The sequence below is a fragment of the Salmo trutta genome, chromosome 14 (genome assembly GCF_901001165.1).
Source record: "Salmo trutta chromosome 14, fSalTru1.1, whole genome shotgun sequence".
Classification (NCBI taxonomy): domain Eukaryota; kingdom Metazoa; phylum Chordata; class Actinopteri; order Salmoniformes; family Salmonidae; genus Salmo; species Salmo trutta.
Genome location: NC_042970.1, coordinates 10,224,864 through 10,243,829, shown reverse-complemented (window position 1 = coordinate 10,243,829; position 18,966 = coordinate 10,224,864). Strand labels below are relative to the sequence as shown.

At 45.7% G+C, this 18,966-nt stretch overlaps 1 protein-coding gene across 3 annotated transcripts in view; it reads left to right on the top strand.

The window, feature by feature from the left end:
• Positions 1-18,966, top strand: part of LOC115207366 (SRSF protein kinase 1) — a 65,227-nt gene that overhangs the window by 17,397 nt on the left and 28,864 nt on the right. The window contains exon 1 of one of the 3 annotated variants that reach the window (XM_029774390.1): positions 7,242-7,498. The exons of the other annotated variants lie outside the window; for them this stretch is intronic. Coding sequence (XP_029630250.1) covers positions 7,476-7,498 — 23 coding nt within the window. The 5' untranslated portion in view covers positions 7,242-7,475. Of the gene's footprint in view, positions 1-7,241; positions 7,499-18,966 lie in introns of those variants that run through there. 3 annotated transcript variants of the gene reach the window in all.

Here is an 18,966-nt window from a genome sequence, read left to right as displayed (position 1 = left end):
TGGACACCGATTTGCCGAATTTTTTAATTGATTTTTTTATTTTTATTTAACTAGGCAAGTCGGTTAAGAACACATTAATATTTTCAATGACGGCCTATGAACGGTGGGTTAACTGCCTTGTTCAGGGGCAGAACGACAGATTTTTACCTTGTCAGCTCAGGGATTCGTTTTTGCAACCTTCCTGTTACTAGTCCAACGCTCTAACCACCTGCCTTACATTGCACTCCACGAGGAGCCTGCGTGGCAGGCTGACTACCTGTTACGCGAGGTGCAGCAAGAAGCCAAGTTAAGTTGCTAGCTAGCATTAAACTTATCTTATAAAAAAACGATCAATCTTAACATAATCACTAGTTAACTACACATGGTTGTTATTACTAGTTTATCTAGCGTGTCCTGCGTTGCATATAATCGATGCGGTGCCTGTTAATTTCTCATTTAATCACAGCCTACTTCGACAAACCTGCATATTTAGTTAATATTGCCTGCTAACGTGAATTTCTTATAACTAGGAAAAATTGTCACTTCTCTTACGTTCCGTGCAAGCAGTCAGGGTATATTCAGCAGTTTGGGCCGCCTGGCTCATTGCGAACTGTGTGAAGTCCATTTATTCCTAACAAAGGCCATAATTAATTTGCCAGAATTGTAATTAATTATGACATAACATTGAAGGTTATGCAATATTTAGACTTAGGGATGCCATCCGTTAGATAAAATACGGAACGGTTCCGTATTTCACTGAAAGAATAAACGTTTTGTTTTTGAAATGATAGTTTCCGGATTTGACCATTTTAATGACCAAAGGCTCGTATTTTTGGGTGTTATTATGTTATAATTAAGTCTATGATTTGATAGAGCAGTCTGACTGAGCGATGGTAGGCACCAGCAGGCTCGTAAGCATTCATTCAAACAGCACTTTCGTGCGTTTGCCAGCAGCTTTTCGCAATGCATTGCGCTGTTTATGACTTCAAGCCTATCAACTCCCAAGATTAGGCTGGTGTAACCGATGTGAAATGGCTAGCTAGTTAGCGGGGTGCGCGCTAATAGCGTTTCAAACGTCACTCGCTCTGAGACTTGGAGTAGTTGTTCCCCTTGCTCTGCATGGGTAACGCTGCTTCGAGGGTGGCTGTTGTCGATGTGTTCCTGGTTCGAGCCCAGGTAGGAGCGAGGAGAGGGACGGAAGCTATACTGTTACACTGGCAATACTAAAGTGCCTATAAGAACATCCAATAGTCAAAGGTATATGAAATACAAATCGTATAGAGAGAAGTAGTCCTATAATTCCTATAATAACTACAACCTTAAACTTCTTACCTGGGAATATTGAAGACTCATGTTAAAAGGAACCACCAGCTTTCATATGTTCTCATGTTTTGAGCAAGGCACTTAAACGTTAGCTTTTTTATATGGCACATATTGCACTTTAACGTTAATTAACGTCCATAATTTTGAGGCTAAATTTATTTTGTTGATATATTATATTAAGTTAAAATAAGTGTTCATTCAGTATTGTTGTAATTGTCATTATTACAAATAAATAAATAAAAATCGGCCGAATAATCTGTATCGGCTTGTTTTGGTCCTCCAATAATCGGTATCGGTATCGGCGTTGAAAAATCATAATTGGTCGACCTGAATGAACACTTAAATAAATAACTTTTAGTAAAAACGTAACACTTTTTTTTCTTTAACTGCATTGTTGGTTAAGGGCTTGTAAGTAAACATTTCACTAAGTATTCGGTGCATGTGATGAATACATTTTGGTTTGATGTGTGGGCATGGATGTGGGTACGCAGCCACTGTGGCCCCCACCCCCATCTAAGTTGCCCATCCTTGCTCTAGTCTTTTCCCTGCCTCCCAATGCTGACCATTGTCCCACAGATTTAGAATGGGAAGACCAGTCAGTTCCAGTTTTGTTATCCAGGGCATTGGACTGTGTGTTTATCTTACACACTGGAATTCTCTGCTCCATTTTCCTCCTCTCTCTTGTCTCTCAATCCCCCCACTTCATCTCTCTTCCCTTTCCTTCTTGGCCTCTTTTCTCATATGATCTCTTTCCCCCCTAACTTTCTCTCTTCCCCTTTCTCTCTCTCTTTCTGCATAGCTGCTGCTCCTGCTCATTATATAACCCATTTCTTTCTGCAGTGTGTGTGTGTGTGTTGGACTGCAGAGAGCGAGCTAGTGTAACCAAGCCCCAAGCAGTGAGAGTGAGTTTGTTAGGACATGAGGAGAAAGGGTGGTAGGGGGTGGGGTGAGGAAGGAGCACTGCAGAATTTGTGCGCAGATAGAAGGCTACAGAACTACTGTTGGCTGTCTCGCAGGCTGGCTCGCTGACTGGCTGTCTCGCTGGTTGGCTGTCTCGCTGGTTGGCTGTCTCGCTGGTTGGCTGTCTCGCTGGTTGGCTGACTGGCTGGTTGGCTGACTGGCTGTCTCGCTGGTTGGCTGACTGGCTGTCTCGCTGGTTGGCTGACTGGCTGTCTCGCTGGTTGGCTGACTGGCTGTCTCGCTGATTGGCTGGCTCGCTGACTGGCTGACTGGCTGACTCGCTGACTGGCTGACTGGCTGTCTCGCTGACTGGCTGTCTCGCTGACTGGCTGTCTCGCTGACTGGCTGTCTCGCTGACTGGCTGACTGGCTGTCTCGCTGACTGGCTGTCTCGCTGACTGGCTGTCTGGCTGTCTCGCTGACTGGCTGTCTGGCTGTCTCGCTGACTGGCTGTCTGGCTGTCTCGCTGACTGGCTGTCTGGCTGTCTGGCTGTCTCGCTGACTGGCTGTCTGGCTGTCTCGCTGACTGGCTGTCTGGCTGTCTCGCTGACTGGCTGTCTCGCTGACTGGCTGTCTGGCTGTCTCGCTGACTGGCTGTCTGGCTGTCTCGCTGACTGGCTGTCTCGCTGACTGGCTGTCTCGCTGACTGGCTGTCTGGCTGTCTCGCTGACTGGCTGTCTGGCTGTCTCGCTGACTGGCTGTCTGGCTGTCTCGCTGACTGGCTGTCTGGCTGTCTCGCTGACTGGCTGTCTGGCTGTCTCGCTGACTGGCTGTCTGGCTGTCTCGCTGACTGGCTGTCTCGCTGACTGGCTGTCTGGCTGTCTCGCTGACTGGCTGTCTCGTTGACTGGCTGTCTCGCCGGCTGACTGTCTGGCCGGCTGTCTCCGGGCTAGCTGTCTGGCCGGCTGTCTCCGGGCCGGCTGTCTCCGGGCTAGCTGTCTGGCCGGCTGTCTCCGGGCTAGCTGTCTCCGGGCTAGCTGTCTTACTGACTGACTGATAGGCCTCCTCTTGGTGTTTTCTCTGGCAGAAGTTAAGCTCATTCAGTCAGAATCCTCAGAACATTGCATTTAGAATTTCTGCTGAGGTGTAGGTCTTCTCAGGGCTCACTCCGCACAGGGAGATCTAGATGTCATGTTTGTTGACCTGACAAATTGTTTTATGTGAAATGTTAGCATATCTCAGGTGGTTTAACTTGGAATGGCAGCCAGGTAGCAGAGCCAACACATCCAGCTCCAGCTATTGCCCTGCTCTGCTTTTTCCCACTTTGCTGTTTCTCAGTGCTGCATTGGCATAGCAAGACTTTGGTAGAATACCAGCTTTTAATGTTGTTAGCATATATCCAGTGGTTTGAATAGCTGGTAGCTAGCCTAGCTCTAACACCTCCAGCTCCAGCTATTACCCTGTGTTTGTCTCTGCTGTTTGTCTCTGTGCTGTTTGTCTCTGTGCTGTTTTGTCTCTGTGCTGTTTTGTCTCTGTGCTGTTTTGTCTCTGTGCTGTTTTGTCTCTGTGCTGTTTTGTCTCTGTGCTGTTTGTCTAAGCATTGAGCTCAGCTGTTGAGGCGTTGATTTATCTGGTGGTGGGGGTGTACACTTGACGTTTCACAATCCCTTTTAACCACAGTCTGGAGGAAATAATACAGCCACAACATTCTGTATGCATGTGTGCATCCCAAATGACCCTCTATATAGTGCACTACTACTATATACTATATAGTGCACTACTAAAAGTAGTGCACTATATTGGGTGCCATTTTGGACATAGACTACATGATATCTATTTAGCCACTAATGGAAGAAATGAATACCAGATTAATGGCTGATTGGGCCTAGTTGTTGATAAAGCCCTGATGGAGTGGCCTAAAGTGGGACTGCTCTTAATGAGTGTTAATTGGATGTTTTAGTCTATGACTGAAGAGTGAATCTGTCAAGTAGAGCTGGGCGCTATGCCGCTATAGACAAAATATATATATCATGATATTTTTCTGTTTTTACGTGTATGGCGGTATTTTACATAATTTTATGTTTCTGAATAATCCCTTTTCTAAATATGTTTTGAGTCAGGGGTCGCGTTAACGCAGAATTCTGCTTTCTTCAACCCAGAAAAAAAGCTATATTTTGCTGCGTTTTGTAAACGCAGATCTAAAATGCTTTTTGTCATTTCTGCTCGGTTTCAGTTGCACTTCTCCACTTGGATGAGAATTCCCAAACAGTCATTCTATCAGCAGACAGTACTGTGATTGATGTGGAGCTACTTTTCTTGGTGTAGCCTATATTTCTCTAGTAAAATGCTAGATTAAGTTCAAGTAAAATGTTAGGAAATGTAGCTGGCTGCATTCTTTCTATGATAAACATTAGAAATATGATGGCCATGCATCATTTCAGATGTGGAAAAGGTCAAGGGGTCTGGTTACTTTTGAAATGCACTGTATTAGCAACCCATGCTAGTTGTTGCATATTAGATCTCCCCTCTTTCTGCATTTCTAATGGGTATCTTCATCTGTCACATAAAACCGTGACATACTGGAATTTGTGGTTTGCCTTCAAAATAAAAGTATGTCATTGACAGTAATGCAAATGAATACAAATAGTAGAATTATGCCACACTTTTTTTTATTTTGAAGGCAAACCGCAAATTCCATTATTGTGCCTAATCCTTATTGTGGCTAGCTTCACAACACATAACCCGGTGCGTTCGAGCCTCGCTAGCCAGATGAAGCTAGCTGGCTGCTTATAACGTTAGCTTTGGGCAACAGCTAGTCAGCAACTTAACCCTATTTGTTTTCATGAACTGAAGTTCAATTTCAGTTGGCAAACAACAAGTGGCAACCTAGCTAATACTTACTCACAAGGATTCCTAAATCATCGCTAAGAATAATGAAAATGACTGCAGGTTCTACTGGTCATTGTTTTCAGGCTGGTTGTATTGGTGCTAGCTAGGTACTGAGCTAAAGCTACGTACCCCAGAAGTTGTGGTCGAACAAATAATGCTTTATTACCAACGCGGTATTTGTAAACACATCGTTTGTGGCAGGTGTGAAGCTAATGGCAGTGATGCCATTACTGTCTGAAAAATAAAACAATTCGGAAAAATAGAGCACTTGGTAGTATGTACGTATCGGTGCTCGACCAGTCGGCGAAAGCCAACATCACCCACGAAAGAGAACGGTTGATTGTCAAGGGCAATGAATTCCATTATCTTGGCTTTAATGGATTTCACCTTTTGAGTTGTTTTGCTGAAATTTTGTTACTCTTTGAAATGACTGCTCGATCCACACAGCAGACATTCTGGGCTAGTTTAGGAATGTTGTGTTGCATGTTTAGCGCAATATTTTATGTGGCGTCATGACATCATGTTATATGCATCGGTTTTGCACATCGAGGCGTTAAACTAGACATTGGCCGATACCGATGTTGGCATTTTTAGCTAATATCGTCCGATTCCGATATGTTCACCGATATATCGTGCATCCCTACTTATAATGTTAAGAAATAATAGTTTAGCCGTCTGATCTGTGGCATCAGACTCATTGCTTTTTAAAAAGAAATATGTTTTATGTAGTCCAGCTTGGCCTACTGGTGGAATGAATTTGTGATTTATCGTCCGACAACTGTACCAGGGTCTGTTTGGAATAGGCCATTTCTTTCTTGACAAGCAGACCAATAGAATAGGGAAACTTTTCTACTATGGTGGATAGTAGATTGACAGGCTAGTGATTTTGCTATAAGTTAATCATCTTGTTGACTGTGGAAAAGTAAATGTGGACAGTCATTCTAACATCTTCAAAGTGGCTATCAGAATTGGGTAAGAAGTAGCGCACATCATTGCATCCTCGACTTGCAGGTTCTGTTAATGAATTACTATAATATAAATATGGTTTCTGTCATTCTGAGCACTGTGGGTGGTCACCCTAATCAGGTTAAGCACCCAATGCATATGGGTCTGATACATTTCTCAAATGCCGGTAAATTTAAAATGCTGCAGGTCAAATGTCCGGCGCCTCATTTTCCTAACAGAAGCGAACTACTGTGCTCTCATACTCCCTTAAAAGACATTCAGTTAAAATATAAAAAAAATTGGCAATACTACGGTTTGTCAATATACCGTAGCCAGTATACACTACCTCAGAATGGTCAGAATTAATCCAAGATAACTCAAGAAATCTCGTTCATTTCAATATTTTGGCCAAAGAGTTCTTAGTTGTGCAATTTTACTGTTTGGTGCGATATTTTTCTATGAAAAGATGTCAACAAAGATGTCAACAAAATGAGGAAAAAACGTCACAATGTCATAATAAATGTACAAACTCTACCAAACTGTTTTGGCTGGGAAGCATGCGGACGCCTTTAGGGACAAGGTGTTGGGTTTTAGATTCAGCCTTTCGCTGCTGTAGATAGAACTTCATTGCCCCCTAGTGGACATTACGCAATAGGACCATATTCTGCATTGTGAATTCACGTGGAATACTAATAAATTGTTCTTATCTGGAAACACATTTTTAAGCATTAAGAAAATGTTTCCATTCATCACATCCCTACTGAGTAATATATGAATTCACTCACAGTACGACAAGAGAAGATAGAAGCAGTCAGATAAAGCCAAACAGAGAGGAGTGTACACAGAGTGAAAGAGAAAATGGGAGAGTGATTTGAATAGAGAGAGATGGTACAGATGGTGAGAATGTGTTGAAAGAAGCAGAGAGGGAAAATGGAAGAGGGACTGGGTGGAATGAGAGCGGTGGATGTTTTGGTCTGAGGAGGAGGAAGCGAGAGCGTTCTTCACCTGCAATGCAGTGCGAGGTTGATTCAACCAATCAGAGCTAAGCAGAGAGGAGAGGGGGTGGGGCCAGGCACTGACTACAGCCAAGGAGATTTCTTCTCAGAGGGCGTGAATGAGCGGGAGGGAGAGAGAGAAGCAGCGTCAAGCTCTACTTTGCCTGAGCCTGTGGTGACACTGATGCTCACAGATTTCTCCTCTCTCATCCTTCTCTCTGCATTGCTCCCGTCTCTTCCTTTCCCATTGCTGTGCTCTTCTCTTTCTTTCTTTCCATGTACTTCTCCCCTCTTTTTTTTCTGAACAAATACCGTCTGCTCTCTTCTACCTCTCCACACTCACCCCCCTCTTTCTCTCCTCCTCATTCCCCTCTCCTGTCCTCTTTTGGTGCATGGAGAGAGGGTCTCTGGCCCCCACCTGCATCCCTCCTCTCTACCTCCCTCCATGGGCGTCCGAGCATCCTGCAGGTAAGCGGAGAGGGAGAGTCTGTCGGGGGTCTCTGCACTTGCATGTCCTTGAAGTACACCTGCGCTGAGTGTGTGTGAGCTGTAACAGCTGGACTCTGTCCTCTCCGGTGGTCCTCAGGTTTGAGGACGCAGGCGAGACAGTTCAGGGATTTAGGGAGTGGAGAGTCTGTCTGCAAACACGGTCTGTTTTCCACTTCCAGTCCTCAAGTACCCACGGTCAAGCACAACTGATTCAACTTGTCAATGAATCATCACAGCCATGATCAGTTGAATGAGGTGTGTTTGTCCGGGGCTACAGTAAAGATGTGTATTGTTGGGGGTACTGGAAGACTGGAGTGGGGAATCACTGCTCTTGCCTAACTGGGTATGTAATGGTGCTCAGGGGAGGTCTGTTGCTCTGGCTCTGATGTTTGAATCTGGTCAAGGTTAGACAGAAACGAGACAGTAAAGGAAGGAGGTGTGTGTGTGTGTGTGTGTTGGGTAAAAATGCAAAAACGTGTGATGGTTGCTCATCAATGGAGATTTTTATTTATTTTTTTTATTTCACCTTTATTTAACCAGGTAGGCAAGTTGAGAACAAGTTCTCATTTACAATTGCGACCTGGCCAAGATAAAGCAAAGCAGTTCGACAACATACAAAAACACAGAGTTACACATGGAGTAAAACAACATACAATCAATGATGCAGTAGAAAAAAATAAGACTATATACAATGTGAGCAAATGATGTGAGATAAGGGAGGTAAAGGCAAAAAAATGCCATGGTGGCAAAGTAAATAAAGTATGGCAAGAAAAACACTGGAATGGTAGATTTGTAGTTTGAAGAAAGTTAAAAGTTAAAATATAAATAATATGGTGCAAAGGAGCAAAATAAATAAAATAAATAAATACAGTAGGGGAAGAGGTAGTTGTTTGGGTTAAATTATAGATGGGCTATGTACAGGTGCAGTGATCTGTGAGCTGCTCTGACAGCTGGTGCTTAAAGCTAGTGAGGGAGATAAGTGTTTCCAGTTTCAGAGATTTTTGTAATTCGTTCCAGTCATTGAGATGGGAAATGGCAATGACATTTGTATGATTGTCTGGCTCGCTCTATCCTTTCTGATTAGTCTTGCGTAGTGTCATGTTTGGTAAGCATCAACAGAGGTGTTCAGGTCTGTGTGGTTGGAAGGAACCAGTCTGTTATACTCTGCATCACTCCGACAGGTGTGAGGATTGGAGTGCGGCTGTGGCAATTAGGACATTTTGTCTCCTGGTTATTGTCATGCAAACATTCAATAATAACATGTTTTCACAACAAAACATATTTCGTTAAACTGTTGACGGGTCCTCTCTCTGCACCCTCGAAAGGAATGAAGGAGAGATAGAAACGCACGACGGTGAGATTCTGTAGCTAAAGATAATGCGTCAGCCTATTTAATTATGAATATATATATATATATATATATATATATATATATATATATATATTACTTACTAGGCTATTCAAATTCACTCATTGTAGGCTAACGGTAAGCTGCCCTGCACAATCAATGATCCAACGGCATCACCTAGGCCTATACGTTCTCTCTCCCAGACTCACGGATAGAACGCTTGGAGTCCATCCAGAATGCATAATACAGTCCAAACGCAAAAGGTGATTTACTAGAATTTTGAAGGCTAGACCAGAGGTTCCCAAACTTTTTATCGTCCCATACCCCTTCAACATTCAACCTCCACCTGCCTACCCCTTCAACATTCAACCTCCACCTGCCTACCCCTTCAACATTCAACCTCCAGCTGTCTACCCCTTCAAACATTCAACCTCCAGCTGCCTACCCCTTCAACATTCAACCTCCAGCTGCCTACCCCTTCAACATTCAACCTCCAGCTGTCTACCCCTTCAACATTCAACCTCCAGCTGTCTACCCCTTCAACATTCAACCTCCAGCTGCCTACCCCTTCAACATTCAACCTCCAGCTGTCTACCCCTTCAACATTCAACCTCCAGCTGTCTACCCCTTCAACATTCAACCTCCAGCTGTCTACCCCTTCAACATTCAACCTCCAGCTGTCTACCCCTTCAACATTCAACCTCCAGCTGCCTACCCCTTCAACATTCAACCTCCAGCTGCCTACCCCTTCAACATTCAACCTCCAGCTGCCTACCCCTTCAACATTCAACCTTCAGCTGCCTACCCCTTCAACATTCAACCTCCAGCTGCCTACCCCTTCAACATTCAACCTTCAGCTGCCTACCCCTTCAACATTCAACCTCCAGCTGCCTACCCCTTCAACATTCAACCTCCAGCTGTCTACCCCTTCAACATTCAACCTCCAGCTGTCTACCCCTTCTAACATTCAACCTCCAGCTGCCTACCCCTTCAACATTCAACCTCCAGCTGCCTACCCCTTCAACATTCAACCTTCAGCTGCCTACCCCTTCAACATTCAACCTCCAGCTGCCTACCCCTTCAACATTCAACCTCCAGCTGCCTACCCCTTCAACATTCAACCTCCAGCTGCCTACCCCTTCAACATTCAACCTCCAGCTGCCTACCCCTTCAACATTCAACCTCCAGCTGTCTACCCCTTCAACATTCAACCTCCAGCTGCCTACCCCTTCTAACATTCAACCTCCAGCTGCCTACCCCTTCAACATTCAACCTCCAGCTGCCTACCCCTTCAACATTCAACCTCCAGCTGCCTACCCCTTCAACATTCAACCTCCAGCTGCCTACCCCTTCAACATTCAACCTCCAGCTGCCTACCCCTTCAACATTCAACCTCCAGCTGCCTACCCCTTCAACATTCAACCTCCAGCTGCCTACCCCTTCAACATTCAACCTCCAGCTGCCTACCCCTTCAACATTCAACCTCCAGCTGCCTACCCCTTCAACATTCAACCTCCAGCTGCCTACCCCTTCAACATTCAACCTCCAGCTGCCTACCCCTTCAACATTCAACCTCCAGCTGCCTACCCCTTCAACATTCAACCTCCAGCTGCCTACCCCTTCAACATTCAACCTCCAGCTGCCTACCCCTTCAACATTCAACCTCCAGCTGTCTACCCCTTCAACATTCAACCTCCAGCTGCCAACCCCTTCAACATTCAACCTCCAGCTGCCTACCCCTTCAACATTCAACCTCCAGCTGTCTACCCCTTCAACATTCAACCTCCAGCTGTCTACCCCTTCAACATTCAACCTCCAGCTGCCTACCCCTTCAACATTCAACCTCCAGCTGCCTACCCCTTCAACATTCAACCTCCAGCTGTCTACCCCTTCAACATTCAACCTCCAGCTGCCTACCCCTTCAACATTCAACCTCCAGCTGTCTACCCCTTCAACATTCAACCTCCAGCTGTCTACCCCTTCAACATTCAACCTCCAGCTGTCTACCCCTTCAACATTCAACCTCCAGCTGCCTACCCCTTCAAACATTCAACCTCCAGCTGCCTACCCCTTCAAACATTCAACCTCCACCTGCCTACCCCTTCAAACATTCAACCTCCAGCTGCCTACCCCTTCAAACATTCCACCTCCACCTGCCTACCCCTTCAAACATTCAACCTCCACCTGCCTACCCCTTCAAACATTCAACCTCCAGCTGTCTACCCCTTCAAACATTCAACCTCCAGCTGTCTACCCCTTCAAACATTCAACCTCCAGCTGTGTACACCATCTAGCACCAGGTTCAGCGCACTCTCAAATGTTGTTTTTTTTGCCATCATGGTATTGGCTAGACTATTGATGCACTAAAGACATCTTAAATAATTTTGTTTTTCATTTGTTTTGTCTAAAGGCACAATCATTATTTTAATTCAGGATTTTTTGGGGGGCCCATCCACAACGACCGTGTTGGAGGGAGAGAGTGTATAGGAGGTGGGACGGAATATAGCAGACTACAAGTTTGGGTTAGGGGGAGAGACAGCAGCAAACATTGAAGGGTAGACAGGATACTGAGACGTGTCATTGACAGGACCTGTTTGCTGTGTGTGTGACTACGTCAGAATGTTCTGGATTTTATTTCTGGTTTGTGTTAGACTGATAAACAGAATGCTGGCAGTGTTCCTCCTGCTGCTGTACAACTTAAGGTGTGTGGGCTGGAACATTTCTGAAAGCCAAGGCTCACATTGATTTAACCCTCGTCAATACCAGGCGCCCAGACAGGCCCGCGCAGGCGACACGCATGCACTCACACGCACGCACCCTCTCCTCCTTATTGTTCAAACATTTACTCCACTCCAGAGTTATCTTTTCTCAATCATAAAGAGAAGTGATGGAGATGTGTAGACAAATGGAGCAGTGTTCCTCTATGTGAAATCTGTGGGTGTGAAGATGAAGAATAGCAATACAATTATCTGTAAGTTGTTGCCAAGGAAGTGTGTGATAAAAATACCACCTCCCCCAACAGTGTTATACCTGGAGCCAGTAGAGGAGGAAATATTACCACCAGCTAGTGATGTGTATTCTGACTGATCCCTTTGGCAGCACAATAGACTGCTGGTTTTGTGGACAAAGACCATGGCTCTTTCTCTCTTTATATTTCCTTCATGCCTCGCACCCTCTCACTTCGCCTCCTTTTTCAAAACATAGGCTATTGGAGAAGTTCCGAGGGAAGGGACCTTGGACTTATCCTCCAATACGGTTAAGAAGGACGCAAGGAGATGGCATGCAAGGGATCGAGTGGAGATGAGATGAGAAACATCCCTTGTAATTGTCCCTGAAGCTCAACATAGTGCTGCTGTACTTGACCCCTGGCCCCTCTCAGCTAGCTAATCATAGCTGACATCGAGCTGACAGGAGAACATGAGTGGTCTCTCACAGATCAGATGTTGGGTTCTTCTGAGGATGGAGAGGCTGTGACTGTATGGCCTAGCTAGTTGCTGATTGGTTGGTGGGCAGTGGAACAGCTTCTGATGGGAGAAGGAGAAAAGATGGTAAACATTCTATAGGCATGTCTTTGTCTATAGAATCAGAATGTTCAGAATATTCTAGAAGCATGATGCCTGTGTGTGGTGTTAGAATGTCTGTGGGTTGGGTTCTGAATAGAACTTGAGGCTGTGGCATAGGAATAGAATTCTAGTTCTTTGGGCTGTGGTCCCATGTGTCTAATTGGAATGTCTATATGACATTCTTGGGAGTGTCTTGCCTCGCCACAGGCAGCAGCACATAACGTATTTAAATGATTTCTTGTTGAAGTTGAATCTGTCTACCCTGACAGTTATGTGACAGAGAGAGGAGGATCTGAAATCCCTGCTTTAGATTCTGGCTGGGATTCAGTGCTATCGGGGATTTGGACAATGTGCCATTTAAAGGTCATTTCCGATTGGGCCGACATATGCAGCATTTATGGTGAATGTCACCTCTGTGAGCGCGGGAACATTTTCTTTTAAAAGGTGCAATGCAGACAAATCCCGGCCTCAGTGTATTGTCTGGTGGTCGACGGGAGCCTGTCTGACCACTAGACTCGTGTTTTTCTCTCTTGTTTTTGTCTCTGTGGTAACAACGGGTGTCTTTCCATTTCTTCAAGTATTTTCCCCTTGTCAGTCTTGTTCAGGATTTTATATAATTCATTACCACGCACACACACACACACACGCACACACGCACACACACACACACTAGGCTTGTCACGATACCAACATTTTGATCCGCGTGTCAGTAGGGGGATAATACTGCATGAAACCTTCTTTACTCTTCAGTTAAGACACACTGTCTCCCTAAAACGTTAGACACCAAACAGAATTTAAGGAGCACCAGAAAGAAATAGATTTTTGATATACACTGAACAAAAAATATAAACGCAACATGTAAAGTGTTGGTCCCGTGTCTCATTAGCCGAAATCAACGATCCCAGAAATGTTCTATATTCACAATAAGCTTATTTCGTTCAAATGTTGTGCACAAATTTGTTTACATCCCTGTTAGTGAGCATTTGTCCTTTGCCAAGATAATCCATCCACCTGACAGGTATGGCATATCAAGAAGCTGATTTAACAGCAAGATCATTACTAGAGGTCGACCGATTAATCGGTATGGCCGATTTCAAGTTTTCATAACAATCGGTAATCTGCACTTTTGGACGCTGATTACATTGCACTCCACGAGGAGACTGCGTGGCAGGCTGACTACCTGATACGCGAGTGCAGCAAGGAGCCAAGGTAAAGCGCTAACTAGCATTAAACTTACCTTATAAAAAAACAATCTATCTTAACATAATCACAAGTTAACTACACATGGTTGATGATATTACTAGTTTATCTAGCTTGTCCTGCGTTGCATATAATCGATGCTATAACTGTTTAGACTAGAAACACGACCTCTGGTAATATGGGTCATATTTCTATAACCGTTTAGACTAGAAACAAGACCTCTGGTAACATGGGTCATATTTCTATAACCGTTTAGACTAGAAACAAGACCTCTGGTAATATGGGTCATATTTCTATAACCGTTTAGACTAGAAACAAGACCTCTGGTAACATGGGTCATATTTCTATAGCTGTTTAGACTAGAAACAAGACCTCTGGTAACATGGGTCATATTTCTATAACCGTTTAGACTAGAAACAAGACCTCTGGTAATATGGGTCATATTTCTATAGCTGTTTAGACTAGAAACAAGATCTCTGGTAACATGGGTCATATTTCTATAACCGTTTAGACTAGAAACAAGACCTCTGGTAATATGGGTCATATTTCTATAACTGTTTAGACTAGAAACAAGACCTCTGGTAACATGGGTCATATTTCTATAGCTGTTTAGACTAGAAACAAGACCTCTGGTAACATGGGTCATATTTCTATAGCTGTTTAGACTAGAAACAAGACCTCTGGTAATATGGGTCATATTTCTATAACCGTTTAGACTAGAAACAAGACCTCTGGTAACATGGGTCATATTTCTATAACTGTTTAGTCTAGAAACAAGCCGTTTTCTTTGTTGTAAAGCTGCAGGCATGCCTGTGCTCCATTTTCACTCTTGACACTGAGGCAGCATGACAGTGAACTTGCACAGTCTACTCCGTCTGATCTGTGCTCTTAATTATAACAGGCGATGAAATTATACAATGTATCAACATTGCTCGCTTTTCGCTCTGCTCTCATGTAACAAACTTGTCTGGGTCCCTGCTCGCCATCACTGCTAAATGATATATCCCAAAATAAAATGAAGGCGAAATAGACGCGTGTGAAGGGTGGACGGAGAGAAGCAGGCGTGAGGGCTGGTAGGGATGAGGATGGCTGATTACAGCTGTCATGTGATATCCACTTCACTTTCATGTGGATATGATTGGACCTGAACATACAAGAGACCTTGAGGCTGTTGCTTCAATTCAACTGAATTTATAAACCAAACTGACTTTATAAACAGGCGCCAGCAGGTTCTTTGGGTCGATAGGGCTGAAAAAGTTGGTAGTATCATATGAAACGGTACTACGGTATTCTAAAATGTTTATCGTGAGTATCATGATGTTTTGGTACTGCGATATTACCACACACCTTCTGAGGGACAATCCCATCTCTCCCACCTCTAGCTTGGTTTGGACTGGTCCCATCTCTCCCACCTCTAGCTGGGTTTGGACTGGTCCCATCTCTCCCCCTTCTAGCTTGGTTTGGACTGGTCCCATCTCTCCCACCTCTAGCTTGGTTTGGACTGGTCCCATCTCTCCCACCTCTAGCTGGGTTTGGACTGGTCCCATCTCTCCCCCTTCTAGCTTGGTTTGGACTGGTCCCATCTCTCCCACCTCTAGCTTGGTTTGGACTGGTCCCATCTCTCCCACCTCTAGCTGGGTTTGGACTGGTCCCATCTCTCCCACCTCTAGCTTGGTTTGGACTGGTCCCATCTCTCCCACCTCTAGCTTGGTTTGGACTGGTCCCATCTCTCCCCCTTCTAGCTTGGTTTGGACTGGTCCCATCTCTCCCCCTTCTAGCTTGGTTTGGACTGGTCCCATCTCTCGCCCTTCTAGCTTGGTTTGGACTGGTCCCATCTCTCCCCCTTCTAGCTTGGTTTGGACTGGTCCCATCTCTCGCCCTTCTAGCTTGGTTTGGACTGGTCCCATCTCAGGCTTGGTTTGGACTTATTTCCCATCTATCCCTCTGGCTTGGTTTGGACTTGTTTCCCATCTCTCTCTCCCCCCTCTGGCTTGGTTCGGACTTGTTTCCCATCTCTCTCTCTCCCCCCCTCTGGCTTGGTTTGGACTTGTTTCCCATCTCTCTCTCTCCCCCCCTCTGGCTTGGTTTTTACTTGTTTCCCATCCCTCCCTCCCTCCCTCACTCGGTGTGGAATGGTTTCCCATCCCTCCCTCCCTCCCTCCAGCTTGGTTTGGACTGGTTTCCCCTCCCTCCCTCCCTCCCTCCCTCCCTCCCTCTAGCTTGGTTTGGACTGGTTTCTCATCTCTCCCTCCAGCTTGGTTTGGACTGGTTTCGCCTCCCTCCCTCCCTCTAGCTTGGTTTGGACTGGTTTCCCATCTCTCCCTCCCTCCCTCCAGCTTGGTTTGGACTGGTTTCCCATCCCTCCCTCCCTCCCTCCAGCTTGGTTTGGACTGGTTTTCCCTCCCTCCCTCCCTCCCTCCCTCCCTCCCTCCCTCTAGCTTGGTTTGGACTGGTTTCTCATCTCTCCCTCCAGCTTGGTTTGGACTGGTTTCGCCTCCCTCCCTCCCTCCCTCTAGCTAGGTTTGGACTGGTTTCCCATCTCTCCCTCCCTCCCTCCAGCTTGGTTTGGACTGGTTTCCCATCTCTCCCTCCCTCCCTCTAGCTTGGTTTGGACTGGTTTCCCCTCCCTCCCTCCCTCCCTCTAGCTTGGTTTGGACTGGTTTCCCCTCCCTCCCTCCCTCTAGCTTGGTTTGGACTGGTTTCTCATCTCTCCCTCCAGCTTGGTTTGGACTGGTTTCGCCTCCCTCCCTCTAGCTTGGTTTGGACTGGTTTCCCATCTCTCCCTCCCTCCCTCTAGCTTGGTTTGGACTGGTTTCCCCTCCCTCCCTCCCTCCAGCTTGGTGTGGACTGGTTTCCCATCCCTCCCTCCCTCCCTCTAGCTTGGTGTGGACTGGTTTCCCCTCCCTCCCTCCCTCCAGCTTGGTGTGGACTGGTTTCCCATCTCTCTCTAGCTTGGTTTGGACTGGTTTCCCATCTCTCTCTTCCTCTCTCTAGCTTGGTTTGGACTGGTTTCCCCTCCCTCACTCCCTCTTTCCCTCCCTCTAGCTTGGTTTGGACTGGTTTCCCATCCCTCCCTCCCTCCCTCTAGCTTGGTTTGGACTGGTTTCCCCTCCCTCACTCCCTCCCTCTAGCTTGGTTTGGACTGGTTTCCCCTCCCTCCCTCCCTCCCTCCCTCCCTCTAGCTTGGTTTGGACTGGTTTCCCATCTCTCTCTCCCTCCCTCTAGCTTGGTTTGGACTGGTTTCCCCTCCCTCACTCCCTCCCTCTAGCTTGGTTTGGACTGGTTTCCCCTCCCTCCCTCCCACCCTCCCTCCCTCTAGCTTGGTTTGGACTGGTTTCCCATCTCTCTCTCCCTCCCTCTAGCTTGGTTTGGACTGGTTACATGCCGTTTCCACCTTCAATATTTCAACAGCCTCTTTAATGAACCCCAATGTAGCCTAACGTATATAAAATGGATTCCATGTTTTCTACTTAATGAACTGGGGCTATGCTGTTACCACCAGGGGGGTTCATGTTTTAATCATTCACTGGTGTGTATTTAACCCTCTTAAATGAAGTGGTGTGAATGGTTGCTTACTTATTCAGGGATAATATGGTAGATGTAATATTTCATTGTAATGATGAGGCTGGAGGACAAGCATCAGCATCAACAAGCCGCCCGCCTCTGTGTGAGATGAGTGTGTGTGAGGCCAGTGTGGATGAGTGTGTGTGAGGCCAGTGTGGATGAGTGTGTGTGAGGCCAGTGTGAGATGAGTGTGTGTGAGGCCAGTGTGGATGAGTGTGTGTGAGGCCAGTGTGGATGAGTGTGTGTGAGGCCAGTGTGGATGAGTGTGTGTGAGACCATTGTGGATGAGTGTGTGTGAGGCCAGTGTGGATGAGTGTGTGTGTGTGTGTGTGTGTGTGTGTGTGAGGCCAGTGTGTGTGTGTGAGACCAGTGTGGATGTGTGTGTGTGTGTGTGTGTGAGACCAGTGTGGATGAGTGTGTGTGTGTGAGACCAGTGTGCATGAGTGTGTGTGTGTGTGTGAGACCAGTGTGGATGAGTGTGTGTGTGTGTGTGTGAGACCAGTGTGGATGAGTGTGTGTGAGACCAGTGTGGATGAGTGTGTGTGGGTGAGACCAGTGAGTAAGCAGTGTGTTTGGGTGAGACCAGTGAGTAAGCAGTGTGTTTGGGTGAGACCAGTGAGTGTGAGCGAGCAGTGTGTGTGTGTGTGTGTGTGTGTTTGGGTAACAACCATGTGTATGAGATGCTGGGTCTGTGTTTGGGTAACAACAGTGTGTGTGTGAGATGCTGGGTCTGTGACGGTAACTGTCTAACTGAGACCAGTGTGTGTGTGTTTGGGTAACAACAGTGTGAATGAGATGCTGGGTCTGTGTTTGGGTAACAACAGTGTGTGTGAGATGCTGGGTCTGTGTTTGGGTAACAACAGTGTGAATGAGATGCTGGGTCTGTGTTTGGGTAACAACAGTGTATATGAGATGCTGGGTCTGTGACGGTAACTGTCTAACTGAGACCTTTGTGTGTGTGTTTGGGTAACAACAGTGTGTGTGAGATGCTGGGTCTGTGTTTGGGTAACAACAGTGTGTGTGAGATGCTGGGTCTGTGACGGTAACTGAGTAACTGACGGTTATGGATGAGTGCTGCCATGAAAATAAAAACCTGTCAAAACAGTTTCAATAGGCATACATACATTTTTTACTTTTTTATCAACTTTATTTTCCATCTAGATAAACGTGACCTAATATCGCGATTGCTTACTAAGGATTATAACCAATAGTTTTGCAAATTTTGAGGTCTGTCTATTAAGCATTCTACGTCTCCTCATTCCAGCTGTGGTTTGATGCTCCAGCAGCTAATTGGCTAGATGCATGTGGAAGTGCTACAGGCTGTGGCACTTCAGTCTTTGATGTGTGGACGTTCTTTTATGCAATGCACATGTTCATTGCTTGCAAGTAAATAAATAAAGCGGTCTTTTAAAACAGGTTGGGTGTGTCTGATTTATTCATTTAATTATTCAACAGCAGTCGACAAGGTTCTGGCTCTGAGCCCTATAATACGCTAATGTTGTGTCAAATAGACAATGCTATCCCTCCAGGCATGGTATGATATGGAATCTGTTAATCATCTATAGACTAATCTATGCTGATAAATAGGCTATGGACATGTTGCCTGTACTTGTTTCTATTTGAATGATCGTCAGTTTCATCTTCATACTATATCATAGCTGTCTCCCTGCGTACTGTCCTTGTCAATTCATTATCTTGTAGCCTACTTTCGGGAAAGCCTAAGGTAGGCCGAGGTTTTTTAATAGGTTTTAAGGAAAGAGTATTTGCTCTTG